At 51.3% G+C, this 27,149-nt stretch overlaps 2 protein-coding genes across 10 annotated transcripts in view; both read right to left on the bottom strand.

Moving 5' to 3' along the window:
• Nucleotides 1-11,316, bottom strand: part of DGKZ (diacylglycerol kinase zeta) — a 54,365-nt gene extending 43,049 nt beyond the window's left edge. For 2 of the 5 annotated variants that reach the window (XM_021533395.2, XM_021533396.2), the window contains exon 1: nucleotides 10,408-11,316. In XM_021533395.2, coding sequence (XP_021389070.2) covers nucleotides 10,408-10,646 — 239 coding nt within the window. In that variant the 5' untranslated portion in view covers nucleotides 10,647-11,316. Of the gene's footprint in view, nucleotides 1-2,963; nucleotides 3,197-4,240; nucleotides 4,387-10,407 lie in introns of those variants that run through there. The other 3 variants (XM_021533397.3, XM_021533398.2, XM_021533399.3) reach the window with 2 other exon arrangements.
• Nucleotides 11,317-16,099: 4,783 nt separating this feature from the next.
• Nucleotides 16,100-27,149, bottom strand: part of CREB3L1 (cAMP responsive element binding protein 3 like 1) — a 44,932-nt gene continuing 33,882 nt past the window's right edge. For 4 of the 5 annotated variants that reach the window (XM_021533401.3, XM_021533402.3, XM_021533405.3 and 1 more), the window contains 5 exons: nucleotides 25,977-26,045; nucleotides 23,618-23,717; nucleotides 19,514-19,634; nucleotides 18,809-19,052; nucleotides 16,100-18,417 (listed from right to left, as the gene is read on the bottom strand). In XM_021533401.3, the coding sequence (XP_021389076.1) occupies nucleotides 18,381-18,417; nucleotides 18,809-19,052; nucleotides 19,514-19,634; nucleotides 23,618-23,717; nucleotides 25,977-26,045 (571 nt within the window). In that variant the 3' untranslated portion in view covers nucleotides 16,100-18,380. The remainder of the gene's footprint in view (nucleotides 18,418-18,808; nucleotides 19,053-19,513; nucleotides 19,635-23,617; nucleotides 23,718-25,976; nucleotides 26,046-27,149) is intronic. The other variant, XM_021533404.3, reaches the window with a different exon arrangement.

The following is a 27,149-nucleotide window of genomic DNA, read 5'->3' as shown; positions in this document are numbered from 1 at the left end:
CTGGGCTGCTGTCCCAGTGGCACATCACTCTCAGCTTCCACATAGGTGTAAGCATCAAGCTGCAAGAAAGACAGTGACAAGTGACGTCCCAGAAAGATGTAGGCGGGTGCTCGGCTCAGTTTCTTGAGTGCCGTTTACCCACAGGCTGAGCCACCCACAAACCTTTCCTGGGGCAGTGGCAGGCACCCCCAGGCTCATCTGCAGGCTCCAGCACAAGACCTGCCAAAGGGTCACAGACAAAAACTTGGTCTCATGCTCTGCTGGACTACCGTCTGCCAGCTGCCCACTGGTGGCTACCACCCCTGCTTATGCTATCAGCCCCTGCTTATGCTATCAAAACAGCCATTACACATACTTCTTTTGAAGTGGGATTTGTTACTGAAGCTCTGAAGCCCACAGGGAAGATCAATTTCACTGGCATCCCACTTCACTGGCACGGGGCGAGCAAGAAAGAGGCATTGTCCCCAGCACTTACACTCCTTCCCCAGTCCTCCCTGGAAAGGGTAAACTGCAGTTCACTCACAGCACAAGAAACAGGGCACCTAGAAAGGCAATTTAATCCTAACCACCTCTTATCTGATCAGCCCCAATCTCTTTATCAGCCCAATTAAAAGAATTACCCATCCACAGCCCGGATGCATGTATTGTGCACTTGTCTCTGTCAGCTCTAGAGCCAATTACTCCACCCTCCTGTAAGGCAATTATAAGGTACAGAAATAAGCCTGCTTGCAAAACATGGCACTAATGTATCATACCACCGGAGGCCAGAGCTTGGGGGCTCACCTTTCTGTTGCTTCAAATCTCCTGAGGGCTCGCCTGCCCTGGGGACAGGATGGGCTCTCTTGCCATTTGGCAGACCCCTGCCTCCCTTGACCATGCCTCACAGTGTTGCTACAGGCAGAGTCCAGCACAGGATGCCCACCTCAGGAAACCTCTCTCCTTGAAGCCACGGCTCTCCAGAGATCCACTCGTGCCAGTGAGCAAATTCCTCCCAATTACCTAAGCTTCCTCTAGACCTGTTTCCTAGACACATATGGCTCTGGGTAAAGTCAGAATAGAAGCAGATACAAATTTCCTCACTGATGGCTGTTGGAAAGCATTTGGTGGATAGGGGCTGGCTGTACTTATTGACAAAAGGAAGTGCAGCACAACCTTCTCTCGTAATTCCCTCAGAGGAGGTGAAGAAACTTCATGCCATCCTCTGCTCCAACACTCAGGTGGGCAGGAATTCAGTGGTGTACAGCCAATTATCCTGCATGACTTCCCATCAAGTTTACCTCCCACTGGTGAGTGTGGAAGCCCCTTCAGTCTCAGAGGTCCATGGGAATCTCTCCTCACTACCCTGCAACTCTGGGCGCTGCATTCATCACCCTGAGCCAGGGGGAACTGGGTCCCTCTATCAGCAGCAGAAGGGCAAAAATGCACTAAACAACCCTGTGGCCATTTCCAGCTGTCTTGGGGGGCCTACTGGCCTCCTCCAACTCCTCCTGCCATCCCACTTTGCTTCTCCCCATGTGTCCACACTGCAAAAGGTTGTTCACATGTGGAGAACTTCCCCTTGGCTTTGATTTACATAGCAGTAACAGCAGCCTGAAGCCCCAGGACTCAGAGAAAGAGGCCACACAGATTTGGAACAGGCAAGATACTGCGAGGAGCTCAAGGCAGCCATTGCTGACAGCTTTGAAACCAGAGCAGAGAACATCGCTCTGTGGTGCAGTGACCTTGCAAGCCATCCACTCCCAGGTCCGGCTTGGATGTGGAGGTTGAAATTGGAGCCTTTCCTCTCCATTCAGCACGTGTGATACCACTCTGGTAGCACTGCATCCTGTTTCAATTGCTCCCATATACCAAAAATACTCGTAGAAAGTTTGTCACGAGGATACCAAAATGACTAGGGGTAAGAGTTATCAAGTACAAGGAAAGTATGAGATAATAGGGGCGGTTTGGCCTGCAGACAAGTTTGAGGGGGAACATTATTACTATCTCCAGCAAACAGATGGGAAAGTACAGAGAAGATTGGGTCAGATGATGCCCAGACATACACAGTGACAACCTGAGAGAGACCAGGCACAGGCTGTAACAATGGAAACTTAATTGTTATTAGAGGAAAAAAATTCCTGAGTAGCTGAAGCACAGGAGTGGGTGTCCATGGAAGCTGTGTTCTCTACACCCTGGCAACATTCAAAACTCAACATCAGTAGCCTGATCAAATTCGACCCTGCTTTGAGACAGCAGTGGGGACCAGGCAGTCTCCAGAGGTACCTTCAGACCTCAGTTATTCAGTGTTTTCAAAGACCTCCAGACAGCAGAGGTACCAGGCTCTGGTACTTCGAGGTACTTCGCTTCCACGGTCCAAATCCCCACGAGGCCAACAGAGAGGGTAAGGGAGGCACAAGGAGCCCAGCTGGCTCTGGGACGGACGCATGAGAAGCCAGTATCCCAGCCGGCAGCACGGGACGAGCACAGCCACCCCCCGGCGCGGCAGGACTGCCACTGTCGCAGGCGAAGCACGGGACGGGCGTGCGGGGATGGAGACAGGCAGTTCTGGGCGGGTGGAAGCGAATCCCCATGAGACGAGGCTCTGATTCCACGGGGACGACAGCGCGCAGCGAGGGCAATGCTCCCTAACTTCCCATCACTCGGGTCAAGAGCTTTAAAGGAGGGAAAAGCAAACTCACCCCACTCCATCCTCACACCCTGTCCCGCATCTCCCTGCGGCTGCGTTCAGTCGGGGTCAACCCTTCGACCGGGCCTGGTGAGGCGGTGGGAGGCTCTTCGGGAGCCGGCGCTCCGCCGCCTCCGTCCCGGATGCTCCAGCCGCCTACAGCCAGCCCTTGCCCTGGAGTCCATCCCCCTGCGGCCCCGCTCCGCCGCCAGGTGCCGGGCAGCGGCGCAGACGCCACCCGGAGCTCGCCTGCCCGGCGGGACCCGCCGTGCCGCCGCCCGCCCCGCCCGGTGCTCACCTGCGCCCGAAGAGCTTGAGGCCAGTGAAGCGCTTGTTGCTGTGGCGGCGGCCCAGCGGAGGTGGCGGCGGTCCCCACTCGGGCTCGGCGCTGCCTGACGCCCCGGAGGAGTCAGCTGTGCCGGCGGCGGTGTCGGAGGAGGCGGCGGGGGGCGAACCGCCGGACGGCGGGGGCTGAGCCGCCTGCATGGCCGAGCTCAGGGCTCGGCGCCGCCGCCGCCGCGGTTCCGAGTCAGAGGAGAGCGCCGGGGGCGGGCGGGGGGCGCGGCCGGCTCGGGCTCCCGCCCCGCCGGGGCACGGGCAGGCGGGCAGGAAGTGCGGCCGCTCGCCGGTGGCACCGGCGGCCGCGCCGCCAGCGCCGCCTGCCGAGCACGGAGATCGGGGCTGGCGGCGGAGCCCGTCCCGTGGCCCCGCGCCCGGCGCCGCCGCCTCAGGAAGCCGCGTGTCAGCCCCGCCGCCGCCCCGCGCTCGGAAGAGGTTCGGCGGCAGAAGCGGAGCCTCCCCCTGCCTCCGCCTCCGCCTCCCATTGTTCACCGCCGGACGGAGGGGACGGAGCCAACAGTTCTGCCGCCGCCGCCACCGCCCTCTCGGGGGACCGGGAGCCACCGCTGGCCTTGTCGCCGAGGCCAGCACCGAGGCTCTTACCCAGCCCGGAGAGCGCCTGCCCTGTTTCTCCCTGAGCCCAGCGACATCGCTGGCTCAGCGGGCAGGGGCAGGGGCAGGGCTGGCCTGCTTGCCATGGCTGCCAGTCCAAGCAAAGAGCATCCCTCCCACCCCTCCTCTGCATGGCAAACGTGCCGGCCGCAATGGCAGCTTCCCCGCTTCCCGAGGGTGTGGAGCCAGGCTGAAAGCCGGGGCTGCGGGGACTGCCAGGACAGGGCCCTGGCTGCCCGCTGCACGGTGCTTCTGCGACCCTTAACACCCTGGGTCAGATCCCACTGGCAGACTCAAACACCAGCTATTTCCAGGAGGGCTGGTGGCGATGGGGACACACTTGCCAGTTCCCTGCGACTGACAGCTCACGCAACGCCGGGCTGGCCCGCTCTGCTCACAGGCTTGGCGTCAAAAGCACTTCGCGGCCCTCTGACATCCTGGCTTGGAGGTTGTGCTGCGCAAGCCCAAGCACTAAGAGAAGAGGAGGGGATTGCGGGCAAGGCGCTGGGCAAGCACAGGAAGCCTTTCCTCCAACCCCCAAATCACGGGCTGTCAGCTCTCGCCCACAGCACCTTAACCCCCCAACAATAACAGGAAGGCAGCAGAGCCCAGCTCGGTGGGTACCTTATATCTACGTCCCCCGGAGGGCTCTGGGGAACGTCCCAGGAGCGATGCCGCCACATCTGCCGCAGCATGAGCTGATGTGCTCAGCCAGCCCGGGGTTCACTCTCGCTCTTCCTCCCCCAGCAGCCGCTTTCCGGAGTCATCCCGAGGGCAGGTCCCTGGCAGTGCTCTGCCGCCCGGCCGGGGCCCCGGCTTTGTTTGCACCCTCCACCTGGTTCCTCTCTCTGCACTTCCTGGAAGTGCGAGGGCGGCTGTCATTGCAGCCGGCTGCGCGGCCTTCTTCCCACGGCGCCGGCCACCTCCTCTGCCGGGTCGTCTCCAGTGAAGCCTCGTGCACACCCTCAGCAAGCAGGAGCACGTCCTGGCACGCTGGGCTGCGCGCCGAGGAGCCGCACCTCCCTTGCTGGGTGGTTCTTTGAATGCCCCCAGACTTGAGACGGCCCCCTCTCCCGAAGCTGCCCCAGCACCGCCATGCACACCAAGGCCATGGCAATGGGGCTGTCCTCCTGCCACCCACCCTGGGCCGTGCACGTCCTTACCTGCAGGGCCACCACAGCACTCACAACTCCTGGGTGTATATGTCCTCCCTGTGTGGCAGGTCTGAAAACAACGTCCAGCATCTGCTCAATCTGCGCTCATTGAAAAAACGCTTTGCTAAACCAGGAATGGGCAGTGTGAAAAGTAGATGCACGTAGAAGGCTCCCAGCCAGCCTCCAAAGAATGGAGAAACAGCCTGACATTAATCATCCATCCCCCTGTCTGGGGCAGCACAGCCTGAGCCTGCAGGCTTGGCCTGTCCCCACCTCCAAAAACTGCAGCTCTTCACAACCAGATGCTACTTGGTGTGTTCTGGCTCCAGGAAAGCTTCAGATCACCAAGAAGGTCTGTGGTCAGTTTCTATGTGCCAGAGAAAAGCAAGCAAGCAAAGCTGGTCCTGGCAGCCTGCACAGATGGCATTTCTAAAGGGGCACATGGTCTTGCTTTAAACTCCATCATCAAAAGGAAAAAAAAAACATTGACAGACCTTGATCTCACCAAGTAAGCTCTGAAACAGAACACAAGCCACTTCATTAATTGCTGTGCAGAGAGAGGAAAAGGCAGGTCCTGGACGCCTAACTCCAGCTCACAGATCAGGGAGGGGGGAGTTTTGTTATTACAGAAAGGTTTCATCATCACTGCTGCTTTGCATGCCATGATGGGTTAGTTGCATTTTCTCCCTGCCTGCAGACATTTCACTTTCATGTTTTGTGCTCTGTCTCATGGTGTTGAAGTCTAGTCTTACCCAGGAGCATCAGGAGTATTGGGGCTTGTTGGGGCTGTTGGAGAAGTAACACACCCTGCCCTGGGTCCTTCACCATCCTCTGTGTGCTGTGGCCATGTGTCCTTTCACAGTTCTGTCCCTTGGACCTGGGCAAAACTATGGAGGAACCCCTGGAAATCCCATTTCTGGCTGTTCTTGGTTGGGACACCCAGAGGAAACAGACTCTGCTGCAGAGGCTTCTCTGCAGGCAGCACAGGAGAGGGATGGGGATCACTGTACTGGGTGTTGCTGTGAATTGGCACCCTTGTCTTCATGCAAGGTACTCTTCAGCACCCTGGTACTGAAAGGATTAAGCTGCTTGCTTCAACCAAACTCAGCAGGATACCTGCCTGTGGGATTCATTGTGAACGTGGATCAGATAAGGGAGGGAGTGGTCAGGGGAAGAGATGGCTCTTGGTTCAGGGATCCCAGCTCTCCGCACCCAGCAGTGTTTGGATCCAGGCTGGCATTGCTCCTAATCCTGGTTAGTACCCCTAACAACCTCCCTGCTGGCCTACTTGGAGAATCCCACTCCATGGTCCTCTGGCACACCTACACCACATGCAAGGCTGATGCTGTGGTTGTGGGGACACACAGGGGAGGGAGGCTGTGTTCTGCTGCCTCAGAGAGCTGACTTGGCTTGCTCAATATAGAAAAACCACAGCAGGAGGAAGGGCAGGAGCATCCCTTCTGGCAGCAGCAGGGTCTTGGGTCAGTTTAAACCAGGGAGTGTGTCTGGTTTCAGATGAGGCTTGGGGCTGCATTATGCCATCCCTCCCTGGCATGCTGCAGGTATGTCTCTACATAGCCAGGCTATACCCACAAACTCAGTGTTTCTCCAAAATGGCTTCTTTGGATGTTTCTCCCTCTTGTTACAGTCCCATATCCAGTTCACAACTGCCTTGCACATAGGAACATCCAGAATGAGATCCAGAATGAGAGTGAACACACACCAGCACTGTGCTCCAAGCACAGGGTGATGCCAACTCCAAACTCATCCCACCTCTGCGCCATGCACTGCAGCCTGTGTCTGACAGTGGGGCACAGCAGAGCTTGTCCCTGGCTCTGGAAAGAGTCAGGGCAGGGGATAGTGAGATGCTTGTCACCCCTGACCAAAGTCTGTGAGGAGCCACCTGCTCATTTCTAGCACTTCCCTTTGGCCTGCCACCCATCTCCTCTCCCCTGCTGCACAGAGGGATGCAGAGACAGATGCCTCTGTCAGAGTGGAGCAGGCTTGGCTTGTTGGAAACGAATGGGAATTTGATTATGCTGCTCTGCAGAGCAGGGCTAATACGATTAAAAGGCCAGCAGGCAGGACTTGGAGGAAGGAGATCGCCTCTCTGTCTCCTTCTCCATGCTGACAGTGGAGGCTCTCCTTTCCTTCTTCCTAAGCCCCTGAGCTGCCCTGGTTGTCCTGAGACTTCACAAACATCCAGAGTCCAGATCTGAAGGCAAAAGGAAGAGAAGACAACAGAGAGTTGTAACCATCTTCCCCTGGGCCACTCAGGGCTCCTACCTCCCTCTCTCCAGCACCTCCTGCCAGCTCTCCCCTCTGGCCTGCCTGCTCTATGACCAAGCTCGCTTGCTATTTACATTACAAAGCAGCCCCCTCTGCTCCACTCCCCGGGTTATATTTAGCTCCCTGGCACAGAACAGCCTGTGAGTTGCATTAGCTGCATCCTATGTGCCAGCCAGGGGACGGCACTGAACAGCCGAGGTGCCGCACATCTGCCCAGCGGGGACCGGAGCTGACTGGGGGGGCACGCAGGGACACAGGGCCCCTCTTCCCGCTGCCAGGGATGGCTGTGTGGAGCCCTCCGGCGTGTGGGCTGGTCTGGGCGCCACTTCTGAACGTGCCCGAGAGCCGAAGCGTAGGAGTCTGACACCTGGCACGGAGCGGAGCCTGCAGAGAGCTCGTACAGGAGCTTTTGTGTGCTTGTGGTTTCCTTTCTGGGTAAACACCCCTCCGGGCCGGTTTGCTGGAAGCAGTGGCAGTGACAAAGGCTACTGCTGCAAGCATCACCATGAAAGCAATGATGAAATTGAGAGGGAGCCCACAACTGCTCAGGAGAGGTTGCAGCGTGCTGCTGTGACCTGCCACCACCTGTCCCAGGCCTCTCTGGCTCCAGGTCAGCTTTCCCTACAGCAAAGTTCTGCCGGCCTCTAACTTGCCCTACTGCCACTGGAGCTACCCCACTCTGGGAGCTAGAGATGATCCTGTCTCACCACAAAACCTTGGTGGAGACACCCAAGGCAAGCAGGAGCTGACTTTGGACTTCCCTTGGCCAAAGTGACTGTCTGGAGATTGAGGCACACAACTCTGGTGTTTGCTCTAGGTTTGCTGTGGTGACAGAGGGCATTGGGTTCTTCTGGCACTGCAGAGGCACCTCCCTGCTGGGCAAATTGTCCCAGAATGTGCAAATCTGGTGCACAAGCCAGCATCATTAATAAGTTTGGCACGAAACTGCTACTCAAAGCCCTAAATATAACCTGAGTGCTGAGCTCTCTTCCACCCGCCCAAGGCGCCTCCATACACTGTGGCAGCTATTTATGGAAAGAACTTTATTTCCATGGGATTAATATAATTTCTGCTCATTTCTAAATCTTTATATAGCAGCCTATGCCACCTGCCCCTCATGATGACTAATGAGTCCCAGCAGGAGCAGGTAGGTTGGCAGCAAGGGGACTTGGGCCTCCAACCTTCAGCTGACATTGAGGATAACTGTGATGCCCACAGCTCACGGAAAAAGTCCTCCAAACTCTGTATCAGGGTTCAGTAAGTGTCTCCAGAGCTAAACAGCACAGCAAGGGGATTTCTGTCAGTCCCCTAGGACTTTCCATGCTGCAGGAGGGGCACATGATGGAAGGCTAGCCCACCTCTGGGTAGCAGCTCCATCACCACCTGACCTGCCTGAAGAAGCAGCCAGACCCAAAACCACATGGGCATCACAGGACCGAACAAGCAGATTTCCACTCCCAGATACTTCCTTTCCCATTTCTCCTTCCCTTTGCTTGACCATCCAAAACACAGGGTGGAGGAATCAGCTCATCCCAAGCACCATTTCTTCCTTTGCTGCTGGCCTGCAGGTTGCTGTGGCACTTCCTCCAACCTCTCAGAATCCTCTCTTCTGCAAAGCCTGCATTGGACAGGACAAAGTCCTTTGCAAAGAGACCCCTTGTGAGGGTTGTGTAAAACAGAGGGATTTTGTGTAAGGCCAGCACAGGCTGGAACACGTCAAGTGAGCCACCTGCTTGGGGTGGCTGGGACAGGATGGGCAGGGTGTATAAAATCCCTACCAACCTTGGGTAATTCTGGAACAAATTCAGGCTGATAATTTAGGTTGCAGTATGCAACCTGGGGAGGCTGGAAAATTGCAGCTGGCTAATCTGTTTGCAAAATGCATTGTGCACATCTGGAGAAGACAGCTAAGAGGAGAAAATCCTGCTCTGCTTGGCACAGTAATTCTTCATCCTCTGTGCCATCAGGGCAGGGACCCTCCCAGCTCTGTCTGGTGCCTCAGTGAGCAGCCCTGGGTACAGAATGAGGACCAGGAGAGCTGTGCATTGCCCCAGCTTCTGGCAAAGCTTAAGGACACTGGGTACCTGGGGAGGTCTCTGCCACCCTGGCTTTTGCTTGCCACCCACCACACAAATAACAAGTGCTGGGGATGAGTCAGCTTCGAGGCCCCTCCTGCTCTGCAGGCACTAATAAGTTTTCCCATTAGTTCCCATTACTGCAGTATTAGAGAACAATTTACTCACAGCTTGCACTGAAGCCCTTACAAGGGGGGAAAAAGGGCTGCTGTATATGTGGGAGTGCAGATGGGGTGGAGGGGTGACCAACAGCTCCTGACCAAAATCTTCCCCCCAGCAGAGGTCTGCACCCCAGGGTCCCCAAGGCCCAGACCAGAGGCAGGACAGCTCATGCAGCCTCTGTCTGCCATGGCAGTGGGCATGGTACCAAGATCCTCCATGTCAGTTTTCAACCTGCTTGTAAACTATGTGGCACTTGCTGAGCATGGCATGTCATGGTGACATGGAGCTCAGAAGGATGCAGACATCTCCGTGCCAAGCTGGCTCTGGAGAATGGTAAGCAGGCAGCTCCTCCTCTCAGTCCAGACTCACAGCAGTCCAGGGTCAGTCCTGCAATGCTCATGTTTAGGGCATGTGCAGGGTCAAAGGATTTCTACTCACTTACACCTGAGAGCCATTCTGCAAAGATGGGGAGCAGTAAATCACAGAAGGGCTTAAATACCCTTCTAGCAAAAGAAAAGACAAGGTGGTACACCAGACCTTTTTTTGTGAGAAGAACAGAGCTGAAGTCCTGGAGATACTAACCCAGGCAGGATTTTAGACATTATGGTTGGAACTGGGAGGAGGAGCTCACCTGGCTATCACCAGGCAGTGGCTCCCATAACCCCCATGAGAACTATGAGAACCACTCTTCATCTCTGCCAGCTTTGCTTGGTGATAGCAGGGGTGGGTAAACACAGGAGTTGCAACAGAAGAGTCGCACCAAAAGCCAGGACAGATATCCTCTTGCTGCAAGGAACGCTCAAAAGGCCCAGACCACTGCCTAGGAGGCATCACAGCCCCAGGATGGGAAGGGGGAGTTGGGTAGAAGGAAAATAAAGGGGTCTGCAAAAGTGATAATGAGACTGCCACTGCAGAGGGAGCTGTTGCATGCAATGGGAGGCAATGGACTAACTGGTTGCCTTGTCTCTGTGCTGTGATGTTTTCTGGTGGGAATGTGCTGGTGGTTGGTGGAAAGAGACAACTCTGACCCCATGAGAGGGAGATGCCTCAGGAACAGGCCATTCCAGTACCCCGGTGCAGCCCTGACACTTGGGGACCCAGGTGTTCCTACCTGTAGGAGACCTGCTTTCTGATGGCCAAGTGCAGGAACTGCTCCTTCACCTCCGCCATGGCCACTGCCCCTCTCATCTCCTCCCAAGCTGGATCCATGCTGCGGGGGCCCAAGCGTTGTTCTCGCCCAGTGCTCTCTGTATATGATGCTCCCTGGAGGTTTGCTGTGGCTCCCCTGGCCACCTCACCATCACTCCTGGCAGGGGAGAAGTCTCTCCAGCTCCCAGGACCTTCAGCCATGCTGGAGTGAGGTGTCTCTCTAGGCAAGGAGTCCCACTCTGCCCCCAGAACTTCTTGGGCAGCCCGGTCTTGTCCCACAGGGTCTCACAGTGCTGCTCTGCTTCGCCTCCCCAGGGCCGTGAGACAATCCCAGCAAGGCTTAACTCCCTGAGGGAGCACAAGCATGAGAAAAAACAGTGTCCAACTTTTTGCAGTGGTATTTATCAGCCTCTTGATAGCAGCCTGAATAGCTCAGATGCATCAGCTCAGCCTCCTGCCGTCTCTAGTGCCCTGCTGCTCTGAAGCCAAGGAACATCTGACACACACCCGGAGACGTTGGTGCTGCTCCTCGGAGGTGCTGGCACTGTGAGAGCAGAGGGGAGGGAGTGGGGAACACAGCGTTCACTGAAGAAGCACAGTCCAGGGATAGCGATGCTTGCAAGTGAGCGAAAAAGAGCTCGGATTGCCTTCCGCGAGGTCCCTCCGGAGCCAGGCACGACCGTCACTGTCCCCGGCAGCAGCAGCTGAGCGGGAGCAGCAGGGAAAGGTAGGCAGCGAGCAAAGTGCCTGTGCACAAAGCCTGGAGCAGCTCTCAAAAGACAAAGCAGAAAGTGAGCATGAGCGTGTGCTGTGTGTGTGGGGAGGGGGCTGCGGGGAGCTGTATCCAGCAGGCAGCCTGGTGTCACCTTAGAGACACTTGAAACTGGCACTTAACTCTTCAGAGTCTGGGAAGGCAGAGGAGAGTGGCAACTCAGCTGCCCCTCTCTGCCCTCAGTCCAGCTGGCACCTGCCTGCCTGCAAGGGCTGCTTAGGAGGCTGGGTCTTGGCCACTTGTCTTAACCAGACCTGCTTTCAGGTGAAGTCAGGTAGCCTGGAAAACTGCATGACAGCAGCAGCCCCAGCAGAGCAAAGTATCTGCTGTTGTGTCCAATCATCCATCATGGATGACATCTGTCCAGGGACAGGGTCCCCAGCTGTGGACAGTGATACCCATCTGAGCAGAGATAGTGCTATAGCATGACTTCTGTCTTTCTAGTTTGCTCACTCAGCTCCTTGCCACTTAGGAGGCTGCATTATTCCTTATTTTTCCTTATTCAAGTCAATTTTTCTCCAATCTTGGCATCCAGATGTAGAAATGACCTTTATTCTCTGCCCACATATATCAGAAAAGTTGCATCATTTATTTGTCCTGGGCTGAGGCTGGACTTTGTGACCCCAGTCCAAGCCCACCCTCATGCTGTGGATGTCAGCTGGGGTAAAACAGCCCTATAAAGCTCCCATATGTGCCTGATCTGTCCCAGATTCACATGCTGTGCCTTTACCTGCTAGGCCCTGGAAAATTCAAAGTTTGTGCCTATAAGAGCCATCCCCTGCATCATGGCAAGGTCCTACAGTCATGTATTGCACAAAGAGCACATTGCAGTCACCTGTAATCCCAGTGTTTTCCCATGAAAGTCTGACATGATGGGAGCAGGAACCCATCCTCAACCTGCTCTGACTGTTGTATCTCCATCAGGAGCATCTCATCCCTCGTGCCAGCACTCTCCATCACCTCCATATGGCCCTGTGGCACCTCTGCTGCAGGGTGCTGTGGAACAACACATTCCCATGCCACTTTTCACCCCACCTGGGAAGCAGCAGGGGCTAAGGAAGTGCTGTGCCTTTTCCTGGTAACCACAGTCCACTGGCACCTCCAGTTCAAGTTACCGAACCTTTGTCTGGCCCTAAAAGTCACAATGACATCTCTCTCTGGCTGCACTCCTGGGGGATTGTTTCTCTCAGGGGCACAACAGCCCCCAAGCCCACTCCTCCACGGAATCGTGACTATCAGGGAGCCCCAGCCCTCCTCGCTGTGTGACTCAGCCCCTCCAGCCCCCACAGGGGTTTTGTTCTCCTTGAAAGCTGGAGTGCTACTGGGTGAGCCCTCCCCCAGCAGCACTGTGCACGAGCACAGCTGGCCCTGGAGAAGCAGCTTCATCTTCCCTTGCGGGGACACAGACCTGCTTGGGAGCTTGCCAGTACTCCCTGCATGGGTGCATGGCCCTGCTCCATGTCCTCCTGCTGCCCACAGAGGCTGGGAGCAGGCTGTGGAAAGGGAGAAGCAGCGGGTACCCAGTGGCACCTGTTCTTTTCACCACCCACAGTGAGATGCTTCTCTTTCTGCCCTGGGCTCTTCCTGGCCGAGGGAGCCTCTGTTGCCATGGACTCTGGGATCCACCTTCACCTGTGCCAGCTGGCTGTCAGGGTAGGACAAAGATGGGCTGCCCAGAGGAGCTACAGGGGATGCAGGATGCTGGTCCCCTCTTACTCCCAGGGAATTTTGGGAAACACCTGTTTTGTCCTTAATGGTTAAAGAAGTTTGTAGCCACCAGGCTGGGGAAGTAAAGACCAGTCAGGGATGGATACAAATAGGAAGTTGGGTGAGAGCAGGGTCTAGACTTTCAGGTAGAAAGGAAGGCAGAGCATTTCTCACTTGTGTTTGTGTCAGTGCCATAGGAAAGGAGCTTCAGGGTGGAAGCAGAGGCCCTTATTGCAGGCACAGGAGACCCCCGAACCAGGCACAGCAGAGCCCTGAACTAACAGCACCTTTGGTCAAGTCAGAGTAAAGGCTGGACACTGGCTGCCTCCTGCATTCCCCAGGGGCCTGATCTTGCTCCACAGAAACCGTCTCTGTGGGAGGAACTGCCAACAGAGGATTTCTACCTTTCTACCCACATGCCAGACTTTATAACTGTCACAAAGGCAGGGTGGGCCAGATTTTGTCTGGAGGAGACATCCCAGGATATGCCTGCATGAGGTGATGCAGTGGATTGCACAGGCTTCTGCATCTCTCTCTGCCCATCTGACTCTGCTGGATGTTTCGTGTTTTTGTCATGAATGGGGTCACCTTTCACTTGGAGCTCCCTGAGGACTTGGGAAGAGCAAGCAGATGCTGTCTGAGGATGATGGGGCTGGACAGTAGGATTGGGTCAGTCCTGTCCTCCTGGCACCCTTCAGCTGAGCCAGGTCATCTGCTTATCTGCATACCCGGGGGCCATGCAGGAGTGTGCCTCTCCTGTGCCTTGAGTAGGGATTTCCTTCTGTGTGGCCATGCAGTGCAAAGGCATATTGGTATTTACCATACAGACTCTATCCTTGTTTTTGCAGGCATAGGCAGAACACGAGCTTTCTAGGAAGCAGCATTTCTAGTGAGTAAAGCTCTGTGAAGGTACAGTTGCCCGGGCACAAGGAAAACCTCCACCCTGCTTGCCTCTAAGCCCCATTTCAGCCACCAGATTAGAAAATCAACACAGATTTGTCAAGTCAGTGTCCATCCAGGTGCTATCACTGTTAACAATCCCCCCAGGCACCTGGGGGTTGTGTGGGGGTGCAACTTCCCCAATTTTCCCCAGAAGGTGTCCAAAAGCCCAGACTTCTTGCCTGGTAGCAGGACAAAAGCCTGTTTGTCCCATGATGGATATGTGAGAAAACTGCTAGCACAACTCCCAAAAGGGAACAGCAAGAGTGCTCATGCCGGGCTCAGAGAGCATGGATACTCTTCTGAGAGCCCTAACAGCACATGTCCTTCTGTAACAAAGCATACCCACCAGGCTGCTGCCATGCACTGCCAGTAACACTTTTGGCGGCAGCAGCAGCAGCAAGCGACAAAACTTAAGTATTTTATCTTTTTTTGTTGTTTTTAATTGGCTTGTTAACAGAACAGTCAGGAATAATTTGTCTCTGAAATATGAAGTCCATGTTCTGTTAGCAATTTTTTGTTCAGGGCTCATATGAATTGACAGTGCAGAGGCTTCTGAGAAATGTGACCCTGAGTGGGCAGAAGACCAGCTTGTTGTGGCAGAGCTCATCTGGGGCACTTGGAGCAGACCAAGCACAACCGAGTGAGGCTGAAGGTGACTTGTAAAGAAGGTGACTCTTGCTTTGCTAATTCTCTCAATCTGCTCTAATTAGTTGCTGTAGCCAAATTGGTAAGTGTGATTGGCTGGTGCATTTTGGGATGCATAGTGGGGATCAAAATATCCTAATGTGTCTGCTTTGAGCAGCTCAGAGATATCTGGTAGACTGCAGAATTAGGAGGATTTGTCAATATGAAGGGAAATTTTCTCCTGATGGAAAGGTTCTGATTGGTCTGGCTGTGTTAAAGGAGGCAAAGCCTGAGAACTCATCCTTTTAAGAGCTTCCCTCTTGCACCTGTTTTGGAGTGTGCATGAAGGATGCAGGCCAAAATCTCCTGGGAAGGCAAAGAGCTGTGTGAAGTTTCACAGGGTTGAGCAAAGCAGGGCTGAGCCCTCCCTCTGGATAAAATCTGATGAGTGCAGGGAGCAGCCCCACCCCATAGTGGGGGAAGGTGCTTGATACAGGGTTAGAAGGCTGCTTTTGGACAAGGTGCTGCAGGGAAAACATCAGATTCTCAACTCACAACTAGTTCTGGCCCAGGAAGAAGCTGCAGGGCAAGGTCAGGCATTTCCATGCATTGGTGGGTGGGCAGGGGGGAGGGAGCTCTGCATGGGTCTGCAAAACCATGTCAGGCTAACCTGCCATGGATCACACATCAAACTCCCTCTTGGCAGTACAGACCTGGCTGAGAAGAGAGAGCTCCTGTTTCTCCCAGACACTGTTCAATGGCCAGCTCAGTCAAAACAGTGAGGCAACAGCTTTACTCCTCTCCACAAATAAATTATCTGCAGAAAGAGACCTTTGTAATCCCCAAGCTTTACATTCTGCTGTGGCACAGCCCTGCTGTACCAGCCCAGCCAGAGGTGGGGGGAGATAAAGAGACCTTATAACATCTTTGAAAGGTGCTCCTGCTTGGGCTGCCTTCCAAACGTGGAGGGCTGACTACAAGGAGTTGCTTCAATGGCCAAATTCTAATGAACTCACTTGAAGCTTGCTAGAAAATGAAAATTTGTTTTCTAGACACTCAGTTACTTTGTGTTTCACACAAAATCAGGACAAAACTATCAGTTTTCACAGGTGTAAATGGACTGTCAGAGGAACAGGCTGACAGCCAGCCAGAACCCAGGTTGTTCCCCATTTAAGTGCAGTTGCCCTGCTTTTACCGTTAATGAAAAGATTTAGGTATTTTTTGAGACAGGATAGGACCATCATGCTATGTCTTTGTTGTACACACCCCTGCACAGCCTCTTCATTGAAGTAGCTCTTTGCTCCTCACATACTTTCTTCCATGATCTTCCTCATTCCAAGAAGATGATAGTGGTATTTCGAGGGGGAAAAAGAAACTGAGGCAGAAGAATTCTGACTTATTCAGAACTACAGAAGAAATGGCAATGACAGTGCTGTTGGAAATAAAACATGCAGGTTTGTTTCTAGCCCCTGACATGGAGCATGAAGTCCCAGTACGGAACCAGTTTTGCACATGGCCAGGGAACAGGAGTGGGAGCAGGAGGTGAGGAGCTGTGATGTGGGCTGGCATGACAGCTATGCCTCAATGAAAGCACCTGTCAACCCAGAGCTGATGCTGAATCTTTTTATTTTATTTTTATTTTGCTTCATAAAGCAAATGCAGAGCAAGTGATAGAAGGAGGAGAAAGGATGGTTTGAAAACAAACAAAACAAAAACCACAAAAGAAAAAAAAAAAAACCAAACAAAAAACTAAGAGGGAAGAAGCAGCTGCTGGAGTATAAGTGGAAAATGAGCTGCTACAAGAAAGAAGTTCATAGATGCCAAGCCCGCACTAATTCTTAATAAAATACAATACTGAAAATAGGATCTGAGAGTCTCCAAAATACAATATCTTAAGGGATCGGCAATAATACAAAATAAGTTTCATTATGTACAAACGAGTTCTGCTCTTGATCTCTGTACAACGGTGGGAGTGGGAGGCATGGGGACATGCTCAGTGGAAGTGTTGGGGTGGAGGAGGGTGTGTTTGGACCCGGCAGTGGTTCTTTGTGCTGGGGTGGAGGTGGAGAATGGAGAATGCAGTGGTATCTGGTGACCAGTGGGTCCTGTGGGGAGAGCAGAGCAATGCTGAAAGCCTTCCTCTTCATCACCCCACTGGCCATGCATGCACAATTGCAGCCAGCTTTGTCCAAATTTTCCTAAATGACTTGGAGGGGCACAACCAATTTTCAATAGGAAGAAAAGAAGGATGTGAGGGCCCTTCCCTCACCTCTCTGAGTCCTTGAGCAAGAGCCATCCCATCCTTCCTCTAAAGGGAGCCTTCTCCACTCCCATGCTGGGGGTGAGGAGGAGAGGCTGGGGCAGTGCAGAGTGAGTCGAGGGTACTTGATGAGAAAGAAGCAGAAGAGGAGCCTGCTGTGAGACCTGGCAGAGTGCACAGGGACTCCCGTGTTACACACAGGACAACCTGCCACATCCAGATCTCTGACACTCATGTCCCACATTGTCCTTCTATCAAATGGCAGCTGAGGGAATGGAGTGAGGAGACACTTCTGCCTTTTTGTAGGATTTTTGCTGGAGAGGAAGAAGGGTCAGAAATGGGTGTCTGGTGCTAAAGAGAATGGCATAGGCTTGAGATGATGTCACTTCAACACCAAACTTGGCAAGTCTGGCCTGAAAGGTGGTATGGCAAGAGTTTGCTATCTTTGCTGTCAGCATTTAGAAAGAAGAGATCTAAAACTGTCTTTGGTGACCCTGACCAATTCCAACATACCACATCCTTCCTGAGAGATGTACCTGTCTCCAGAAATGCCAGTATGTCCTCAGTGGCTTTCACAACACTATTGTGCACACAGAGGATGTGAGGGGAATGATGGCTAATCTGACAGCCCTCCAATGGGTTGTAGAGCTCTCCTTGGTGGTTCCTAGGAAGACCCCATTAGGCATGAAGCAGAATCAGGGATGGAGAGCTGGGATGGAGGTTGGGTTATGGGAATGTAATTTTCTCACTCACTCTCAAAGTGGGAGGCTTGCAGAATGGAAAGTGAGAAGACCACTGATCTGGCTAGCACTGCACTGTAGGGCCCAAGCTGGGAACAGAAATAAAAATACCACCCCTGCCAAAACAGGGGTGCTAAGGGTGGGGAGAAGTGGATTATGAGGGAAACTTGTTCTCTCTTTCAGAGCTCTGGTTAACCAGAAGCTGCTGGCTAATTTTTATGGTGATTTATCTGTCTGGGATCTCTCTCCCCCACTCCGTTTGTGTGCAGATCTTTGCAGATAGTTGGTGTTGAAGTTACGTAGGCATGTCCATCAAGAGAAAACTAGAGCAAGGAAGAACTAGGTTTTCTCTCAATGGAAGCAGAAATATACTAACATATGGAGGGCAAGGAATGAGCTCAAACTCTCCAGAGCCGTCTCTCCAGCACCAGCATCACCCACTCCTAAAACCCTTAGGCAGGACAGTAAATCCAGCACTTTCTCTCTCCTTCAGGTGCATCTGATGTAGCCAAGGGGTACATATGTAGGGACAGCCCCCTTGGTCTGGAGGCTTTGGGGAGTGAGCTGAATAGATTGTGGGCTTCCCCTGATCTCCCTCCTCTCCTAGGTGAGCCCACACCCATAGGGTAGTGCTCATTTAAGCAGGAGGTAAGACCAGAGAAGAGGGAGTCTCAGGGCTTCTCCAGACACTTATTGCTGGTTCTGGCAGTCCTGTGACTCCCCTCAGAGAGATCAGCACTAATGGGAACGATAGGGAAGGGGAGGCACTGAACCCAAGGCCAGTTTAGGAGTGTCTAAATGCAGTGTTCTCTCCTGCCAGGTCCCCTCAGTTGCTTGGTGAGGAGGGAATCCTGCAATCAGACAGATGAGGCCTTGAGGTCCAGCAGCTGCTACAAGAATTCAGTTGTCTCACTGGAGCTTGTCTCCCTGAGGAAAAGAAAAGACAAGGTATCAGTCAAGGTTCATTGTAGCCTCCTATGCAAATCCACCTGTGTGTCTAGCTACTTTGCCAGATCTGACCAGGATGAACTCCTTCCCCAGGGCACTAAATGGAACACAAACCTGGGACCATGTGAGTCATCCAGCCCTCCACATCTTTATGCAAGTAGGACACTGCTTTATGGACGAGCTCTAGAAAATGAACTTGTTATTATGCTCCCTGCCAGCACTGGCCTCCTCCAGCCATGGCTCTTAGCTGACTGCCTGTCCTGGGTGGCTCAGCTGTCCTTAGCTTGCAGCAGAGGGGATGGACATGCCTGCTGCTCACCCCCAAACACCATGCTGTGTTTTGGGCTCAGAAGGTGGCCCACCTGCTTACCTCTCACGGAATTGCTCTTTGAGGTGGCTGAGAGTTGGGTCAGTTCGGTTCTGGTCAGGACCCCCCTGGGTTTTGCTCAGATATTTAGCCGTCTCATGTGTCCTGGCCAGATGAGGCTGTCCTTCCTCAGACTGCCTTTTTTTGGCCTCCCACCCCTCAGGATGGTCCATGGTTAGGAAGGAGCTATAGCTCTCTTCTAAGGAGCCAGCACCCTCATCATAGAAAAGGAGGCTCCGTGACTGAACTGGAAAAAAAGAGCATTTGTTAACAATGAGGACAAGGCCTATTGCAATGGGTGTGGGTGTGGGTTATGATGGTGGTTTCAGCACATGCTCACCCAGCCTTGTCTATGTGGAACTGTGCAGGATACCCTCCTCCCCCCAGCTTCATGGAGCAAATGCCTCCTCTGGACACATGGCCTCTTCAGTCCTAGTCTGCCCTGGGACTTTTCCCTCATGTTCCTTCCTCTGACACTTGTCATGTTTCGGGATAATGGTTAGCACATGGTTAGCACAGAATGACAACAGGCCGAACAAGGAGCTGTTATGGAGTTTGTACCACTGACAGATTAGGAGTCTTCCCTTGCCACAGTCCCAGCATATGGGGTAGGCACAGAGGTGAAGATGCTATGCCTGATCAGGGAGTGTCAAGAGAAGAGCTGGAAATGGTTTGACAAGTTGAAGTGGAGGAACACATTAGACTCACTCTTACTAGTTGTGTAAATGTCTGGTGCTGGTGTTGCTTTCACTGTCTGTGATGCTGAAGAGAATTCAGGGAGACAGGGCATCAGGGATCCCAGGATCAGAACGAAGCAGAGTGCCAGCACCTAGAAAGGAGATCAGCACAGAGTCAGTGCCACTAGCCATGAAGAAACACTCTCCCCACAGCACAACAACATGAGGCTGTGTAAGAAGATCTGGTCAGACTGACAACTAGGTACCTGTGTTGCCCCGGACAGGGAATGGTTTTGCTGCGCTAATCTCTGTTGCAAATACAAGAAGGGAAGTTAGAAACTTCCTCTTGTTGCTTTATTTGGAGTATTTCTGGTTCAGTTGTGAGAACTTGCCTGTCCTATTGAGGAGAGATAGTGGAAAGCATAGCTGAGAAACAATTGAAAGAAGGGACAAACTCTGCCTTGACCAAGTGGAACCTGACCATTGGCTTAGCAGCAGCTGTTGTGGGCTGTAAAGAAAACAAGCCCACTGGGAAAAATCTGTGAGGTACTACACACAGAGCAGAGTGAAGCTACTATCCATGCAAGGACAGAAATGACAGCAGAACTGCAGTTGCCTAATACCTGATAGTAAAGATGCAGAATTCCAGGAAAGGGTTAAATTTATGCTTGACCTGTAGGTATACAGGATCATGTGTCAGCACCTTCTGATATCAAACAGACCAGTCAGAGCAGTGATAACAGCAGAAAGGTACATGAAATCTCCCCTGAAATCTGGAGCTATCTGGAAAATCTGCCATAACAGTAAAGATTCCGAGTGAAATGCCAGTGCTGATCATAAGGGACTTTATAGAGCTTAGGGAACTGCCAGTACACAGCAAGAAGGCACACATGGGAAATGGTGCAGAGCCAAATTATTGAACACTCATGCACCATTCATGGTCTGTAACTACCTGCTGCCAGCTCAGTGCTCAAACTGAGCAGCCAAAGAGGCACTGCATCTGTCGGTGATTTCTATTACCTATATATAAACTAGCAAATTTGATCTGGGTGGATGCCTGTGGGGACAGCCAACAATTGCTTGACTGCTTCTCAGAAGTCACCTATTTTGGAATACCTGTGCCTAAGTAATGCACAGAAGTTGGTACATGAAGGTAATTTTGACCACCAGTGGATTTCAGGAGATGTGGAAGTAACATGGGGATACTATGTTATATAAAGAGGGATTTTAATTGTCCAGACTCTTCATGGCTGGTTTTAAAGTAAGGACATTAAATGAAGGCAGCATAGATGCTGTCTAAGCATGTCATATCAGGCACATGAAGAATTTAGAATCCTTATTTGACAAAAACAGAGGAAAAAATAAATTCTGAATGGATGTTTCTTGGAATTATCACAGCCAAACATACAACTTGGAGAAAAGGGAGCCAGCCCTGTAAAGTCTGTTCTTTCCTTCTAAAAAAAACCCCAGGCTTTTTGGGCTGAGAAAGAGCAGTATACTTAACATCTTGCTTTAACGTGGCTTTCAGCTGGGGTTTTGCAAAACAGCACTATTTTTACTGTTTTGTTTCAGGTTAACTCTGATGCTCTGATTCACTTCTAGGTTCAAACTCTTCAACACTTCATAACAGCAACTCTTGGCTTGATTCTGAATAACATTTATGTCAGCTATTGACTATCTCATTATTTGACCTCTTAAAATTGAGGGAAATTAAGCTGGAGAAAACTACTGCAAAACCATTTGGAAAGGTGGAAGCAAAATTAATAATAAAATAAAAGACATACTGAGTGTGTACTTATCAAAGGTTCCCTGTCAAACTGTGAGGAAGTAGCAGATGGAGTAGCAGAAAGATCTGTTACAGATCTGGCAAGATTCAGCATTTTTAAGCTTGACTTAAATGATGGACTGTATCAAATCTGCAGATGGGAGAGACTACAAGCAGACTGGCTTTTGGTCAGTATTCAAATATGGAATAATCTTGACCATGGGAAGAAATGGTCCAAGAGAACAGTGGGAAGATCTATACAGACAAATGTGGACCTGCTGAGTGCTCTGAGGTGGCAGAAGTGATTAACAGGGGAAATACATCAGTGGCTATGTGTTTCAGCTGTCCTACAGAAGAGGGTCTGAGAGCTAAACTGATGCATGAGTCCAGGTCAGTGTCACTTTGCAAAGGGCAAATCTCAGCCCAAGCATTATGAACACGCTTTCTAGATGGATTTGTACTGGCCTTCAGGCAGAACACTATGCCCAGCTTTGGGCCCTATACTTCCAAGAAAATGCAGAGCCATTGAAGAAAGTCTGGAAGATAGCTCTGGGAACAAGAAGTGATTCAGTAACTCAGCCTTTGAGGGAAAACTGAAGAAATCATGGTGATTTAGCAGACCAGAATGAAGGGAGTTGCTCAAAACCAAGATATTTCAAATATGTAAAATATATCTGCCCAAAGGGAGAATAAACAGATCTTGCTTACAATGGGCAAAAGAAGCTATAATAGGCTTAAGCTGCTGTAAGGAAGATTGAGATGAGATAACAAGAAAGCTTTATCTGGGAAAGACAGCATAGCACTGGAATGGTTTGCCTGAGGAGGATGAGGACTGCTCGCCACTGGAGGCCTGCAAGAAGTGGCAGTATAAATATTCAGCAGCAATGACACAGGGCTAAAGAAGAAGGGTAGCCTGCTCCACTCCCATGCTGCAAGACACAATGATTCTACATATCTGTCATGATAAAGAATTATGTATTTGAAAATGGAAAATGAGAACTCAGAGGCTTATGAAAGGAACTGGTCAAAGATAGAAAAGCAAATTACAAATTCTTGAAATGCTTCAAAGCTAGGAAGTCTGAGAGAAGTGGGTGTGTGGGCTGAGATGCCTGCAAAAAAGGGAGTAGCAAAGAGACATAGGACATTGTTGGGAAGCTAAATTAGATATTATATCAGCCTGTAGCACAGGGGATGTTTGCAAGGCACCTCTTATTGACTTGTTTATTCCAGGTAGTAGCATTGAAGAATTGTTGGAGCCAGGGGTGCTCTGATGAGCTGCTGCATTAAGGAGCAATGAGTCACTGAGCTCAGCTGGGTCACACCCAAAAATGTGGAAAGAACTTGGGAATGAAGACAGAGAGCAGGGGAAAAAAAGACAGTCATTAAAATCTGGTCTGACATGGGGGCAGCAAAGAGTAGCAAAAGGTTGAGCAGATTTTGAAAGTAGGATGTGATTGAAATTACAGAGCAGGGGCTCTGGAACCAAGGAAACTCATTGAACTGGGACCAAAAAACAATCCCTCAGGACACTGAGGGTGCTGAGAAAGTGGGGCAAGTACCTCACCATCTGTTTGCATTTTATAACTGCTAACAGTACAGAAGTGATAACCAGATACAGATAACTAACTCTAACAAATTTGTCACGAGCAGCTACTATAACAATCCTGCAGAGACGTCACAGGGTGAAGATTTTATTTTTACTATGGATCAGAAATTTCCCCCAGCAAAAAAAAAAAAAAAAAGAGATGAAGAATAAGCAATTTATTTATGGCTACACACTGGCATGCCCTAAAACTCCTCAATGAAGCCAATATTTATTAACCATGATCCTCCACTATGAAGCAAACAGGGATTACCAAAACAACCCCAAATTATTATGGTTAGTCAAAAGGACAAAGAGAATTCCAGCTGGATTTTAAAAAGCCTGTGTGCAGGCATAGCAAGAACAGATGCCATTTCTTGCTGATAAACACAAGGTAATGCCCACTGGGATGAATACTTGGAGTGTTCATCTCCCCTGCTGAGTTAAACATTAAGCATTACCAGCTCAGCAAAAGAAAACTCTGCCCATTACAATGGAAGCTCATTGAAGATTTTTGCTGAATGGCTAATAGCTAATGAAAAGCAAACAAAGTGCTTTTTTGCTCAAAGAAGAAAGCAGTTAAAATGCAAGAATTATTCTAATGTTGTTGCATAAACAACTGATGTATGTATGACACAGGGCCCAGCTCTGGTGACTGTAACACAAAAGGAAAGAGCAGATGTAACTGACAACAGAGCTGGACAGCAGGGAAGAGGGCAGAGACAGGCAATCAACAAAGCTGTCTGGAGAAGTATGGCCAATAAGGAAGATGGAAATGAAGCTTATACCATTAGACAGGTCCCAGTCTGCGTGGAAGCCATTTTATAAGGTCTGGAGACTTTCCCAGCTACCAGAGCCTGAAGCTTCTGTAACTGCTGGAGCAGAGTCCTGTGATAGGAAACAATGCATGTCAAAACTTAATAAGGAGGTAGAAGACAGTAAGTGAGACCAGAACACCACTACCCGCTTCACATTGTACCTTGATTTTCCATTCTTGTGAAAACAAGTATCTCCCCTTTGCTTAAGTTCTCTGACCAGTCTTGGGAAACAAGAAAGAAAAAAGGGTCTTATCAGTGGGTCCACCACTACCTTCACTGCACCTGCCCACTATTATGAATGACTATTATTTAGGACTCCTGGGTGCCTGAGAGCCCAGGCAGTCAATTCCCAGAGCAGTGGAGAGCCAGTGTACCACAAAACCAAGCTCTGGCATGGAGGCTGAACTTTGTAGACAGGTCAGACCTTTAGCACAGGCTTGCCTGTTCCCACTTCATTCAGAGACACGTACTCTGAAGCTCGACTTGTGCCCCAAACTGTTGTGGAGAAAGAAATAAGAAACAGTTGTGATCCTCTTGAGCTGTTTCAGTCTTGGCAAATTCTGCAGAGGGATGTAGGCAAAGCCAAATCTTGAGTTCAGCAATTAATTCATTCTCTGACTGCCCTGATTGGAACACATGCTAAGGTCTCTCTGCCCCATTTAACTGTTCATGGGCATCTGCACACATAATACAAAACAGTGGTAGGTGTTACCAAGAGCTACTGAACCCTTCACTGAGCTGGTGAAGGAATCTGGGATGAAGGAGACTACAGGGCACACAGTTCCCAGGAGTTGCATATTATTGAAATGGAGACTATTGTTGACTTGCCCTCTGGGAGCACTGACAGTTTTACACAAATATGTTTGAGCTTTCATAAAATGCCAGGTCCTGGAACCAGGAGATTGCAGGAGGATCCCGGCTTTATCCCTTTCCAAATCCTGTTTTGCTCCATGTACATGTGGAAGGAGAGAAGCACAGAGTGTCCCACTGGCACTGCTCAAAAACCAAACCAAATTAGAAAGAACATGATGTGTATTTTAGGGGAAAAAAATTAAAATCTTTTGGCTTTTAGGTCAGCATTCTGATTTTTCAGGGTGGGGCTCACACTTTTGCAGCAGCAGGGCTGCCCATACACCCAGAGAGACCAGGGGGCAAACTGTGCCCCATGCATGAAAACAGCTAAGCAGTTGTATCTCTGGCAGACAGGAGACCTCTGGCTCTCGCACACCTCAGCCAGACCATGCCTGGCAAACCCCAGTCCCAGCACCAGTGTCAGGCCTGGAAGCCAAGGCCACTGCACTCATGTCATGGATGGGAGGAAGGTGTGCAGTGAAGCCTCTACGAGTACTCCAAGAGCTGTCATGGCAGCTGAGTGGGTGAGGAACTGGCTCTCTGGCTGTGGTTCTCCCCTTCAATTCAAGCTGATATAATGGAACTATAGAAACAAGCATCCCCTGCAGTTTACCCTGCCCTTCCTCACACCTGTTGTGCCCAGTAAGAGAGGGCAGAACTGGGCTCTCCTCTAGATTCAGCTGCCTTCCCCACTGTAGGATGGAAGTCTTCATTATTTGCTTCCAAGGAAGAAAATTCCCCTGGTGATTAGTTGGCCAGCTCTGCATATAAGAAGCACAAGTGCTCACCAGAGCCTTGAGTGAGAGAACTTTGGGACTGTGGGAGCAAGCTTGCTCCTTTCAGGTGAGCAGTGCAGCAGATGAGACAGAGATTCTTTGGGCTTGCTTTGCCCAAAAGATGCTGAGAAAGGGTTGGAACACCATATGCACAACTAATTGCCCTGGATTTGGTGGGAGTTGGGATCTCTACTTTTGTTAGAAGAATGGGCTTTCCCTATATTCACCAAGTTTGTTCAGTTTTTTCAAGAGAAACCTGAAACAGCTACAATATGCCCAGGGCCTTGTATTTCTCTGAAGAGGCCAAAAGCAGAAACAGTGGGTCTGAGAGGCTGGTGTGAGGGGTGTCCCTTAATGCATCTGCCCTGGAGACAGACAGAGCCCTGGAGGGGAATGGAGAAGGCAGCATGAGCCCAAAGGATTGCAAGGAGAAGGACAAAGCGATATGGGAACCATGCCTTCCCTCCCTCCCTTTGCTGCAGAGTGTCCTGGCATCCCAACACAAACATTCCAGGCTCGCTAACCAAACCCAGCTGCCTCGTTGCTGTCATGGGCTGCAAACCAGCACCTCGCCAAGCAGCACGCGTCCAGGAGCTGGAGGAGCCTGCTTTTCTCTTCTTGTCCCCCCACTCCAGCGCTCCTGACTTCCCTTACTACCCACCCTGCCCTACCCACAGAGGGTCAAGTCTAGCTCCTCTTACCTGTTTGCATTTTCTAAGGTCTCCACTTTTTTCCAGAGTTCGTTGTTTTCTGTTGTGTATGTCTCTACCCTGTGGAAATAAAACCCATAGCCGATTAGTCCCAAAGGCCAGAGAGATTAAGACAATGCAGTCCTTGCTTTTCATGGGGTATGGAGACTCAGTGGCTTAATCTGTCACCTGCAGATACGGTCCTGAAATCCAATGTTACTTGGCCCACCTGACTGCAGCCAGCCCCAGTGAAGCACGAATGAGACTGCAGGTGGACAGTTACATCTGACAGTTCTCAGTTCAGGGTCTTCTGAGAGTTGGGAGAGACAGGAACATCTGGTAACACACAGGTCAAGTCAAGACAGACCCAAAGTTATGCAGACATTTCCATCACTTCCAAACCCCCTAAGAAGCATAAAAAAGGAGGAAGGTGACAAAGTCAGACCCCTCCCTGGGAACCTGCCCTGGGCTCTGCGCAGTGGCTGTGAAATCCAGGCCGTTCTGTGCAAATGCTGGGCCAGCTCCGACTGCAGGCACTTGAGGGCAGCAGAGAACCTGCAGGCTCCTTCCCACGGCTTCCGACGGGAAAGTGGTTGAGCTGCAGCTGGGACAAGGCACGGGGAGTGCCTCCAAGTCGGGAGAAAGGCAAGAGACACAGCCTGATCCTGCTGAAGGTTTACATCACAGTCTTTAAACCAGGCGTTCCGTGCAAAAACTGGGCTTCCAGCAAAAGTGTCAAACTGAATGGGGAAGGGCCCAAGTACAGGTTTTGACAAACCAGTTTTTAGTAAGCCAAGCTGACCAAAGACATGTTCTAGTAAAAAAAAAATCACTGAATGCTGCTTTTGGTTCACATTTAAACCTGGCATTGTTTGTAAGCCATCTGTCATAGCAATGCTCTAGCGTAACAAACTGCTTAGAACATACAGGCACCACAGCCACATCTGGGGAGGAGGCCCCAGTACCAAACGCCCTGGACCTGCCCTTTGAGCGAGGTCAACCAATTCCCCAGCCCTGGCTTGAAGGTCCTCATATGGGACACTAGCTGGAGGTGATGTGCTCTGATGCCTGGATGTACCTATGCACATGGAGGCACCTTGAATCATCTTCTTTAATTGAGCATTTCTGTGCAACTAGAGAAGATAAATAGCATCAGGGAGAAGAGTTAATTAAAGTTGGATTTGG

Source organism: Lonchura striata, chromosome 6, assembly GCF_046129695.1.
Source record: "Lonchura striata isolate bLonStr1 chromosome 6, bLonStr1.mat, whole genome shotgun sequence".
Classification (NCBI taxonomy): Eukaryota; Metazoa; Chordata; class Aves; order Passeriformes; family Estrildidae; genus Lonchura; species Lonchura striata.
The sequence above is the reverse complement of the archived record's forward strand: the minus strand, read 5'-3'. Positions and strand labels throughout refer to the sequence as shown.